The 13,239-nt window shown below is 44.1% G+C and overlaps 1 protein-coding gene across 2 annotated transcripts; it reads left to right on the forward strand.

Moving 5' to 3' along the window:
• The first annotated feature begins 512 nt into the window (after positions 1-512).
• LOC309370498 (proton channel OTOP1-like) lies at positions 513-11,413 on the forward strand. Of its 2 annotated transcripts, XM_081912308.1 has the most exons (8): positions 513-557; positions 804-839; positions 2,503-2,780; positions 3,718-3,854; positions 4,561-4,619; positions 5,468-5,595; positions 7,018-7,937; positions 10,804-11,413. In XM_081912308.1, the coding sequence occupies exons 3-8, from the start codon at positions 2,531-2,533 to the stop codon at positions 11,032-11,034; spliced, it is 1,725 nt and encodes a 574-aa protein (XP_081768434.1). In that variant the 5' UTR covers positions 513-557; positions 804-839; positions 2,503-2,530; the 3' UTR covers positions 11,035-11,413. The 2 variants fall into 2 exon arrangements, with proteins under 2 accessions (XP_081768434.1, XP_081768433.1); XM_081912307.1 differs by lacking the exons at positions 513-557; positions 804-839 and having other exon boundaries at positions 2,431-2,780.
• Positions 11,414-13,239: the final 1,826 nt, after the last annotated feature.

A 13,239-nucleotide genomic window follows, 5' to 3' on the forward strand; every position in this document is an offset into this window, starting at 1 on the left:
ATTGCTTTGTTGGTATTTATGTTCTAGTGTGATTTAGGATACAATCTTGAAACATGTATTGATGACCATGAGATCTTTTTGGAAATATTATTTTAAATAAAAATAAAATGATTTAAAACATGTATGTCTACTATTTGGATACATTTCAAAAGAAAACATTCCCATGTTTCTTTGGTGGGATATAACCACCTCATGGAAATTGCTTGCTTGTTTGTTCTGCTCACAACAGTTAATGTAAAAGAAATGTACTTGTTTTCCCATCCATTGCTGGATGGTATACACTATTAAAGCCCCAGCCCTTTCTATTCAAATCCCATTAGCTTACAAAGAGACATTTAAACACCAGGCGAGGATAGGGGCAGGGAGTGAAGGAGAAATGATATGGAAATCCTGATCTCCCTGCCCCTGATTATGCTGGTAGGGGTGGTCCCAAGTTGTCCCCTGGGGCATCATTCCTGGTATATTAATACCTTTGCCTTGCTGGTTCCTTGAGATAAATTCCAAATCTGTGGTAGGTGTGTGAGAGAACTGGACTCTCAGCAGCATGACACGACCAGGTGAGTAGGATCTTGCCAGGGAAAGGGCCTAGAGCAGAATAAGGTGTGCTTTGGAATCTAGATCTTATAATGAGCATGTATACAAGGATTCCACTGTTCCAAGGGGAAGGCTTCTGAGGGGAAGGGCTCCATCCCTAAGAATTCTGGAGGGAGTGCTTGGGGTATCATTTTTTCCATTTCAAAAATTGGTGAATTCCATGCTCATGTGCAAAGACTCATGATATTGCCTTCTTTTTTACCCCCTAGGAAAGTCTGTTTAGTAATTTCAACTATCTCAGGAGGGTGAGTGACAACTAATGTTCTTGGTGATGCAGGATCACCCCATTATTTCAGCTGCAAAATGTGGTGTTAGGGTTCCCACTATCCAAGAAAGAGAGTCCCATGCATCAACCTAGCTATTAGTAGGAGGCACACTGCTTCCACGAAAAGCACCTGTCTTGCAGGACACAATATCAATCTTCTGACTCCTCTGATCCAGCCCGTGTTAGCAAGTCTCACATTCCTCACTTTGTGTTTTTGGCCCAAAGCTTGATTTTGCGATTGCGTTACAGTATATGAAGGGCTGTATGACAGGCAGATAGGGTTCATGGAAAGCCTAACAAGAGAAGAGTTTATTGATTAGCCTCCTAAGTCTGACCCCAACAATCAAAAATTCAAATCCATGCCCTCCAAAAACATTTCCTGTTGTGTCCATATATCTCTCATACATCTTGCAGAGATGAGTAGACATTGGAAAGGGATGTTTATAGGTTTGGGGTTTGATTTCATTAGGTATGTATCAGGAAAATTTTAATGTCTGATGTTTTACAATTTTTTATATATGCTGTAAGCCACTCAGAGTGGCTGGGGAAACCCAGCCAGATGGTTGGGGTATAAATAATAAAATTATTATTATTATTATTATTATTATTATTATTATTATTATTATTATTATTATTATTATTATATGACTGCAGAGGAGGGTGGAGGCGGATGATTTAGGCTGCAATCCTAATGGCACAACCTGGGATCACACCCCACTTAATTCAGTAGGATTTAGTTCTGAATAAACATGGTTAGGAAGCATTGCATTGTTAACCATTTGTGGAAGACAGATTCCCTGGCACTGAGCAGCAGGCCGGATGAGCTCTTTGTTCCTGGGATTTTTCTCTTCGTGACAGAAGCTGTGGGCTAGTCACGCAGCTAGGTCACATTCTCCTGGTGACATGGATGTATACGATTTGTGATGGCTTATTTTTATAGTGCAAAGGTGTTAAATTGCCCAGAGCTTTCCCACGCTACAGCTGCAGCTGAATCAAATGCAGAATAAGGAGCCAACTCTAACATCCTAACATTCTCCTTTGGAAGTCGTGCAGCCTGGCAGCGGACCACCATGGGATAAACCACGGGTAGGCAAACTTAAGGCCCGGTGGCCGGATCCAGCCCAATTGCCTTCTAAACCTGGCCCACAGATGGTCTGGGAATCAGCATGTTTTTACATGAGTAGAATGTGTCCTTTTATTTAAAAGGCATCTCTGGGTTATTTGTGGGGGCTGCCTGGTGTTTTTACAGGAGTAGAATGTGTTCTTTTATTTAAAATGCATCTCTCGGTTATTTGTGGGGCATAGGAATTTGTTCATTTTTTTCTCCAAAAATATAGTCTGGCCCCCCACAAGGTCTGAGGGACAGTGGACCGGCCCCCTGCTGAAAAAGTTTGCTGACCTCTGGGATAAACTGTTGAAAAGCACTGCCAGTTCAAAAATTTAGTCATTTTTGGGCAGGCTGAAGGGAATGCATGCACTATTACAGCCCTCGTACTGAGCTGTGTGCATGTCTCTGTGTTATAAGATCCACACAGTTATATAGCATGGCGCATAGGATGTGTGTTCCTGACCTTTCTCTCGAGTCTATTTCTGTCTACAGTTATATTCCCTGTAATGCTGAGCTATACCTTGCTGCACTGCAGATACCCAGCAAAAAGACCCTGCTTAGCCATGGCATCTACCATGCTCTCCAGTTCCCTGCTTTCCCTCCTCTATTTGGTGCTTCTGACGTTTGTGGGCAGTGCGGTGCTCCTTGCTGAGATGCACCAGCACAGCTCACAGAGCCGCAACGTCCATGCTTTCCTGGAGGCGCTCATGATCTCTTCCTGCATCTGGATGCTCTGGTTTGGCTGCCACTCTTCCCGCAACAAGCAGCTGAAAAGGCACCAGGATCACCAGGCAGGAGCAAGCTGGCTAAAAGGTAGAGATGTTAACACAGATAGGATGCATTGCAAAATGCTCATGCCCAAGCAAATTGTGCAATCCTTCAAACAACGAAGACCATCACTAGCAATGAAACCTCCTTGCCCATCAAAAGTTTTGGCATTTCTACTAAAAGAGGACTCAGACAAGTGAATTAGAGGAGTTGTGACACACAAGACACCATTACAGTTGAATCCTGCAGAGAAAATGTGGTTCTTGGATCTGCTGGTGTCTGACAGATCCAAGCCAACCAGAAGATATTTCAGAATTTCAGCCCACTCTGCTATTAGCCTGACTTGCACTTCATTTCATTTCAGAGAGACAGAGAACCTATTGTTCTATCCAGTGCTTTTTTTTCTGGGAGGACGCAGGGGTACGCATACCCCTAAACATTTTGTGAATCTCTTTTCTTTGTCCATTTACTGTATTTACTTTCTCCGATTTGAACTATAAAATGGTGGTTTTCTTGAGTCAAAATGAGAGTACCCCTAAACACTTTTTAAGAAAGAAAGAAAAAAGCACTGGTTATATCAGCCAATTTGTTCTCACAAACAACCACTCGCATCAGCTGCCTACCCCTATTAGCATCGCAATGATTGGCGAGGGTGGGGACTTCCATGAAACCACAGATTTCTCAGTCTTGTTTCACAATTCCCCTTCCACGCAGCTCATGTTGTTGTTTTTTAATCTGTAGTCTTATGGGTCAGTGGAGAAAGGCACTGGGGACTCACTTTGGAATTGACAGGGTGGAACTGTCAGGTTGCAGATGCTTTCCTTCATCAGCAGGAAGCCTGCTCCCCTTGCTCTCTCTGGTCCCACGGTCTTGGCACTTAATATAAATGGACCTCCTGCCCCCTTCTGCTTCCTGAATAAATCATCAGAGTGCCTGCTTTCTGTGCTGCATTTGTGGTGACCGTGCTGTCTTGTCATGGCAGGCGGTCTCTCTCTCTTTGCACTGGCCACCTTGGTTCTGGACTGCCTCTCCCTGGGGTACTGCTACGAGCTGCAGCACTGCGCCTCCATGCTCATCACCACCTTCCCTGTGGTGCAGGCTGTTTTTACCATCATCCAGGTGAGGTCAAATGTAGTCAGATCTTTGGTGGGGATGCCACAGCACAGGCAGGCTCAGCCTTAGAGGAGTTAGCTATTTTCCTTCCTTTTCTGCCATACATCTAGGTTACCTGCCCCTTCTGCTTCTCTCCTTGCTTTCTCCTTGCAAAATGTTCACTACTGTTAAAGAGGCAGTGCATAAGGCAAAATTTCAGAGTACAGTGGTACCTCGGGTTACATACGCTTCAGGTTGCATACGCTTCAGGTTACAGACTCCGCTAACCCAGAAGTAGTACCTCGGGTTAAGAACTTTGCTTCAGGATGAGAACAGAAATCGGGCTCCGGCAGCGCAGCGGCAGCAGGAAGCCCCATTAGCTAAAGTGGTGCTTCAGGTTAAGAACAGTTTCAGGTTAAGAATGGACCTCCAGAACAAATTAAGTACTTAACCCGAGGTACCACTGTACTGGAGGAACAGTTTGTGCCAGGCTTCCCAAACTTAGTGGGCTTTCAGCAATGGTAGTCAAGCTAGTGCCCTCCAAATGTTGTTGGACTACAACTTCCATCATCCCTGGCCACTGACCTTCCTGGTTAGGGCTAATGGGAGTTGGAAGTCCAATAAATGCAGAGAGCACCAGGTTGGGGAAGACTGGTTTATACTATTAGTGGCAAATGGTGATGTGGTGTTCTATCTCTTTCCCCTCCCTGGCACCTTCCTTCCCTTCTTACAGGTCTCAGTGCTGTTGTTTAATGCTAAAGTTTGCATCCAGGAACACCAGCATCTAAATAGGTAAGTGTATTCTCTTGAACTACGTAAAATCAGCAACCCAAACAGCTACCAGGCATACACACTGGTCCAAGGCTTGAACTTCAAAGCAGTACAGTCTTTTCTAACCTATGCAATTCCTTATTATTTCATCCATCTTTCTTCAAAGGTGGGATAAAAATGCAATAAATGAAAGCATCCCATCAGCACAAAGACTGCTGTTTGCACTGCAGAACTTTCTCTCCTCCTCTTCACCCCCACCTTGTGCCCTTTCCCTAAATGTGCTCCAGAGGGGTGAAGGAAAGTCCAGAAAATATTTAAGGGATGCGCAGGCAGGGAAGGAAAGTCCTGTTGCACAAAGAGTAATCCTTGCACTGCTAGGGCACGCACTTAGCACTGCACGGGATGCAATTAGAATCACAGAGAATCAGTGACATAGAGTTGGAAGGGACCCTGAGGGTCATCTAGTCTAACCCCCTGCAATGTAGGAATATTTTGCCTGCAGCTGTCCCTGAGAGGGCTTGAACTGCCCACCTTCCAATTAACAAGCAGATGTGCTGACCCATTGCGCCACAGGAGGGTTTGCATTGGGTAGCTGTAATATGAAAATTCTGCCTCTAGCAAGGATGAGGACGCCTGGAAGAAACTGAATGTTGCAGATGAGGCAACAATGCTGGGAAAAGCAAGTCAGGTTTTTGGCAGCCTCGTAAGAATGCCAGTGCATGAAATGGCTACAAAGATGCTAATCATGGCTGGGAGGAATGTTTAGATTGGGGCCAGGGAGCCTCTATCTGAACCAAATTGAGTAGGGGAGGGTGAAGCGCAGAGATCTTTAATTTATCCCCTTCCTCCTTTCTCCCCGTGACTTCTAGGTTTGGGCTGATGCACACTCTGGCCACCAACGTGCTCCTGTGGATGAGTGTGGTGCTGGATGAGTCCATGAAGCAGCTGGAAGAATTTTATGATGCTCACAAGGGAGAGACTTCACAGGCCCCCCATGGTACAAACAGTCCTTCTCATCTGGGGAGCGAGCTCTCAAAGAGAGGTCTACAAATGGCTTGGCTTGATCAGTGACAAACTTAGGAACTAAGTCTTTCAAAGTGACCAAAGACATGGTTCAAATCTAAGGGTAGGGTTGCCATATTTTTAAACAGGGAAAATCTGGAGAGCAAAGTTGTAAAGCTGCCGGCATAGGCTGCCATACATCTGGATATTCCCGAACATTTGGCCTATTTCCACCCAGACTCTGCTGAGGAACGTCGTATTCCGGATATGTCCAGGAAATTCTGGACATGTGGCAACCCTGTCCAAGGGACTTCTGTTTACTTGCTATCTTACTATACTTATATGGTAGTCCAGTAATGTATGTTCTCTGAGCATTTGCATCCGTTCTCTGGCCTTCTTTCCAGCAGATGTGCCCACTTACTTTGCCATTTACTCCGGAGCCCCTCATGGGAAACTGCTGAGACTCAGCCCAGCATATAAGGAAATATTTGGCTTCAACAACATAAGGAGAGTCCCCCTGTAGAATGCAGCTCTGCAGCTGCCGCACCCCATATTTCTCCTTTGCATCCCTTCCCCAATGCTGCAAAGCCCTAACACTCCACTTCACCTGAATTTCCCCCTGGATTGAGCCATTTCCCATCCATGCTTTAACTATCCACCCTACGATCACTGTGCTTCCTATACATGATGTTCCATCTCATGCCATTCCTCTGAAGCACCCCATCCTCCAAATTCAGTGGTAAGAATTTATTTACAGATACAGTTAGCCTGCAGCTCCCCTTCCCACAGCGTGTTTTGGTATAAAGTTGTCATGATTGGATGAAGAAAGCAGAAAATAATAATAATAATAATAATTTTATTTATACCCCACCCTCTGCAGCCAGGACCAGGCTCAGGGTGACTACCATCAAAGTATGTTACATTAAAAACATAAATCAAACAATCAATTAAAATACAGCTTAAAATCAAATTTGGAGCAGAATAGAATCAGATGGCAACCCACAGAGTATAATTTTAGGGGATGGGAACATTGAGTGCTCACCAGGCCCAACTGTTTGTGCTGGTCTTACATGAGCCGGTGGAAAAGAACTATGTGCGGTTTTTCACGGGGCACAGCCACACCAAACAGAGCTCTTAATACCATTTTAACAGTCAGGCTTCCCCCAAAGAATCCTGGGAATTGTAGTGCTGACCTCACCAAGCTACAATTCCCAGCACCCTTAACAAACTACAGTTCCTAGGATTCTCCATGAGTGTTACAGTGGTGTAAGAATGCTTTAAATATTTGCTGTGGGTGTGACCTAAGCAGATAGAATTGTCCTCTTTTCCAGTTAGAAGTTGCCAGACAACCTTTTCTGTTGTTCCTCTGCTAAACATATATCCCTCTTCTAGCACAAGCATCCTATTCTTCCTACAGGTGGTTCCCACACCAACAGCTGCATCTGTACCACCAGCCTTTGCCACATCTTTTCAGAAGGCGCCGCCTACCTGCATCCCTTCAATATTGAGTTCAGTCTCTTCTCTTCTACAATGCTGTACATCATCTGGAAGAACACGGGGCGGCAAAGCCCCAGCCAAAAGCCCCAGCTTACTCACAAGGCACACTTCCATCTCAGTGGGGCTTTTGTGGGGCTAGTGCTGGGGGCCTTGGCCATTTCAGCGACATTTGGGGTGATGATCTCCTTTGGAGTGCTTGCCAAGTCTCCCCACACCATTCCTGAAGCCCTACGGACATACTACATCTTCAACTCTGTGCTCTTGTCTGCCATGTTCCTGGCAACTTTGATTGGCATTGCCACCTACAGAATGAAGAAAAAATCTGCGGCTCTCCCTTCTGACAAAAGCGTGGTAAGAAACTTAGATGTCACCTTGCTTCTGGGCAGCTCCTGTGGTCCCCTCATGGTATCCATCTTCTCTTTGGTTGCCATCTTATTTCTTCATACCAATGGTGGCCTCCACCTCCTAGACTTCTGCTTCTCCCTCTGCAAGACCATCCAGATATTGGGACAGAATCTCTTCATTACTGAAGCTTTGTACTCAAGCCTCCCTCAAGAGCCAGATGGCCAAGACAACAGCAATTCTGCTGCTGCCAGCTGGATCTTTTCCATTTCCAGAGGTCCTGCAGAACAGGACGGCAATAGACCTTACTCCAAAACCCATACACTGACCAACATCATGGCCAGTTTGGAAAATCAATTGCCCATGCACTTGTCAGATCATGGTGATGACCCATCCCTCTTCCAGATTTCACACATTCAGAGAGAACCTAAAAAACAAAGTATCAGAAGGAAGGTCCTACAAAACATCTCAATTCTCCTCATCTTCTACAACATATCGGTAAGTTGGGTTTGGTTTAAGACAGATCTAAAGGTAGCACCAAAATTGCAGTGGGTGGGAGATTTTGTGGAAAGGGATTCTAGGGAGACCCTTTGCAATGAGGAACCAGGCTGTCCATGACATAATTGAGGCAGTAGTCTCTGTTGGCCTTAGTTTTGATAATATGATCAATCTATGTCAGCATACCAGGTCTTAGCACAGGCCTAGTGAAAACTTGTGCATAATGGTTTGTGTTCACTAGGCCCAGGCCAAGTTATTACATACCAGAAAGTGCCACAGATACCAGTCAAGAAATGGCTATCTTCAGGGTGTGGCGCAACACAACATGGCTGCCATGGGGAACATGGCATGACACAAAATGGCTGCCACATCTAAAACAGCAGAAAGAGGGACACAACCGCAAAATGGTAAGGGCATGTCCACAACCACCAGCCACCTCATGAATGGGAAACAGGTTCCTACAGAATTGGACACTGCCCTACACCCAGGTGTATCTGGCAAAGTTGTTTTGTCAGGCAACATTGTGCTCACTCACCAAGAGCAGTTGATTTCTGAACAGAGAACTGCAAGGAGCATTTTTCTATGAGGTAGCTGATGCAGGTGCCTTTTTATTATCCATCCCAGGGCTGCCCCAGAGAGAAGCTCTTTGCACCTCTCCTGTGTTCAGAATAGATGAGTGGATGGGTGTCCAATTCAAGAATCCAATGAACTGTGGGCATGTTTAAGAGTGGTGTGTAAGTGTGTTCAGTGTAGGAGAAGCTGAGCCAATGCAATCAGGAACTGAGCAAGAAGAGCAAACAGTCTCCTTTGAACTGTGGATTTTTGAGAGAGTGTTTACTGAGACCTTTTGTGGGCATCACAGTAGGTACTGGCGGGAACACTGGTGCCTTCAAGCACCATGTTGGTGATCCCCATTATACACCAACATAGAATGACACCATTTCCTAAAAAATAATTAAATTGATTAAAGCTATCATCAACACATCAGTTATATAAAGAAATTACAAATATGTCATAAATGTTTAATGACAAGGTATAAAAAGATATTAAAAGTTAATTCACCCTTAATTCAATATTGTAGTCTTTAAATAAGAAGCAGCATTAGAAACCTATTTTACACCATGAAATTCCAAGATAGATACTGCAGAGCAAAAGAAAGGGAGTACCTCTTATAGCAACCTGCTTTGCATTCAAAAATGTCCCAAACAATTCCCAGTCTTCTTTGAACTTATTTGCCTTAGCTCTTCCAGGCTGATATGAAGACTTTTACTCATCAATGCCAAATTTCAATTTGCTCTACCAAATTCCTTATTGAAGAACCCCACCACCACACATTATGTTACACGCATGAATCTTGCCATGATGTTGATGATTTTGTTAGAGCTCCAATCATGCCAAATTTGAAATGGAAAACACAGAAGATTGTCTAATAATATTTGTTGTAACTAACTTAGCAAAATCAGTTCTTGAACGTGTTCCAAGTGAGAGAATCTATGTGACCCATAGAGGGCAGTAGTGGATTAGAACCAAGATCAACAAAAAAGTCTTATGGCACCTTCAAGATGTGGACCAGAGACCATTTCATCAGATGCATCTAATGAAGTGGACTCTTCTTCATAAAGGTTCTGCCATAATAAAACTTGTTTGTCTTTAAGGTGCCATAATACTATTTGATGGTTGGAGTAGCAGGAAGCTAACATAGGTACTTATAAAATGGTTATTTGGCTTGTAACTTTAGTCACATAACAAACTGCATTTGGTAATTTGCAACACCAAGTCAAGCTTTGCTATCACAAATCCTTTTCTCCCAATTCCAAAAATGTACCTATTTGTTAGTTTCTCCTTTATGCAACCCCCCACCCCTTTTTTGTTGCAAACAGTATCAAGGAAACAGCACAACAGTGACATAAATGAGGATTCCTATGCAGCCTATAGCTCCAGTGTAGGTACACTGGTACCTCTGCATGCGAACGGGATCCGTTCCGGAGCCCTGTTCGCATCCAGAAGTGAACGCAACCCGCATATCTAAAAACATAACGCATCATCATTGTTTAAAATGTCATGCTTACAGAAATTTTCAAAGACCTGAATTACATAACTGAAGAATTCTGGCACAGCCTGGAAAGCATAACTTCTTGCCAAAGAAAGTTGGGTGAAGTGGAACAACATCCCCATCTATATAATGGCCGATCTACATGTTCAGGAGGCACACAAATGCTACAACTTTCCTGGGACTGTACCAATTTGGAATCCAGGCAGTGGAACTGAACTTTATCCCTGTCTTCAAAATTTAATTCCACTCCCCTCCTGCCGCCACAAAAAATCTGGCGTTTTAGAAAGAAAGGCTCTAACCAAGCTTTACTCCTGACCTGCTGCTTGTTTATGTTCATGCAAAGGGAAGGGAAGCTATAGCTGTGTGACACACCTCTCACATTCTGACCTACAACAGGTCATGGAGTGCTGCCCCATGTTCTTTCTCTGAACATGTAGATTGGCTCAAAGAGTACCTTCTAATCCGGCACATGAAAACTTCTGATTGTTGTTCATGTGCTTGAGAAAGCAGAACAGGGGACAGTGGAAAAACAGGTGTATATCCTAGACAACATAGCTTTTCCATGTGCTCTAAAGGCACGTCAAATGCTAAATAAGTATGGGAGACATTTCAGGAAGGATGGGGAAGTGGTGGTCCACCAGATGCTGGATGGGGCTGATGGGAGTTGTAGTTCAACAATAACAACAGAATATGGAGGGCCACGTGCTCCCCATCCCTCCTATGAAAGGATGCTGCTGCCCCAAAATAATGGCTACTTATGCCAACAGTTTGAAGTTCGTTTTATTCCTTTCCCTGTTTCCTTTGTTTGACTAGGTGTGGATTCTATATGCCTATGGGACCCGCCCGCACCTGGTGAGCCAGATTGAGCAATCTTTCTATGGCTTCACACTATGGGCCATCGTGGTCAAGATCTCCCTGCCACTGGGCATCTTTTACCGCATGCACTCTGTGGCTAGTCTCTTTGAAGTTTACTGCAAGACCTGCAAAACACCACCAGCCTTAGGACCACCAATACACCCTGACATCATGGAGAGAGCAGCATAAGTGCCCCCACACATGAGGGAAGCTAAAAGAAGCTGCCCTTTATACAAGAGAGGGTTGCAAAGCTATCTACCTATTGCACCAACCAGCATTTCAAGCAAATCACACATTCCTCAGATTATCCCCCTCTCTGAAGTCCACGGAGCATCTGAATGATCAACTTGAGAAAGCCCACTCTATCAGAGGCAGGCAACTAGCAAGTTTGGTACATGAACTAATCTCCCTGTCAGGTTTTATTTCAGGGGGTTAGCAGACTACCTAAACTAGTTTGATGTCCTTCTCCCCTATTTAACTCTATTTTATTTTTAATGTTTTGGTTTTTAGCTGTTTTAGCAAAAGCAAATACAACATTTCCTTTCATGTAGGGTTTTAAATGCAGTTTACTTTTATGCAGACTTTATTTGTATTCTGTTTTGTTTTCTGTTGATATGGACTAATTCAATAAAACTCTATGCTACTCTGATTGGGATTTACCTCTGTTCAGTCTTGCCTGCATGCCAGGAAGTGCTTTAGTCCAGTGTCATCACTTCACCTCCACCTAGTGCAAAAGACAACAAGGCTCCTGCTTCTTTCAATATAGCAGGGTAGAAGAGGGGATTTCAGCAGGTGCTGGTGACCTAACTATTAAAGGTGACTATTAAGGCCCCGCTTTCTTTTGCATTTGGCCACCCTATTAGGACTAGATGTTAATGGCTATAATAAATGTGTATATTTTAGATAATTTTGCCCAGCAAATATACTAATGCAAAATGGGAATCTCTTCTTCAAATGTAAAGTTAATTTACAGACTTTCCTCTACACCTTACTAAAGTATAGATATGTCTCCTTTTATTATCATAAATGTACAAGACACATAAGCAGGACACAAAGTCCAACAAAAGCATCAATACATAGACAATAATCTCAATGGGGTATTTTGATATCTAAAAAATTGCTTCCAGTAATTAACACACATAAGCCATTTTAAATTGGGGAGGATACATCCCTCTTCAGCAATCACATGCCGTTACCTGTTCATTTTGACTGCAGAACAAATGGATAGTCCTAATAATGTTCTCTGTTGGAGCTGCTTCCATTCTTCTCTGCTTGTTATAAGTCCAGAAACACACCTGCTGAGTTTCCCCCCTTCCCTCCACAAGAGATACAACGAGGAAGTGCTGCGAATAACTGACAGCTCTTCTGACCTATGAGAGGTCTTGTTCCTGGTTTGACCAGCCAATCCATGTGACGGGGGTGAGAGGTACCTCTAGCAGCCACCAGGTTTGCAGGCTCAACTGTGTGTCTGTCCCAGGTGAGGAAGTTTGCAGAGCAACATGGAAACAGGTGAGGAGGGGGGCATGGGAGGGGTATGTTAATCAGGGGTTATTTACATTTCTGAGCGGGTCACCCTTCCCTTTTCGTCTCTCTACTGTCTGTAGATTATTTTGTGCTAGGTCAGAGAGAGTTGCCAGGTAGAACAAGGGCGTTAGGCATGAGGTTTACCTGCAGGTAGCAGGATGCAATTTAATGCAGGTGCTTTCGGGAGACCTGTCCAAGGTGCTGAAACATCCCGTTCCACTCACACTGGAGCAGAAGCGACGGTTGTTGAGAAGTTGCCTACTAGTGGCCTTGTATCAGAATCGGGGCGTGCCCCATATCTTGTCCTCTCCCACAAGGGTTTCTGCGGTCCCCGCCCCCGTGCTGTATCTCTAATGGAAGAGATGACATCACTTATTTATTAAGGTCAGGTCACTCCGCACGCAGGCTTCATTCCAGCTAATGTGCAGGCAAGGAAACGGCGGCGGCGGGGGAGACGGGGGCTTGCGTATCAGTGATGCAGAGTAAGCTGGAAAATCCCCCTCTCTTCCCCTGAGTGATTACATAGCAAAAGCAGAGAGATCTCCATCTTCCCGGACTGAACAGCCGTGTGGAGGAACAAATGCCCACGCTTGGGACATAGTCTCTTTTAAGGCTTCTTATTGAGAATGTTACAATGAGCAAAAGCTTTGGCTGTTGCATACTGCTTAAAGCTTCCAGGATATTCAGCAGAGAGCATTAAGAGATCAAAGCAGAATTCCTGCAGCATCTCGAGTTATTTACAAGCAAAGCTCTAAAAAGTATTAGTTTTTTGGGCAATTCATTAAAAGTTTTTGAATTTTATTTTATTTTTTTAAAAATAGAAAATTATTATTTTCTTATCTATACAGCAAGCTGAAAGCATTTCAGCTT

Source organism: Podarcis melisellensis (assembly GCF_964234715.1).
Source record: "Podarcis melisellensis genome assembly, chromosome: 5".
In the NCBI taxonomy this organism is placed as follows: Eukaryota; Metazoa; Chordata; class Lepidosauria; order Squamata; family Lacertidae; genus Podarcis; species Podarcis melisellensis.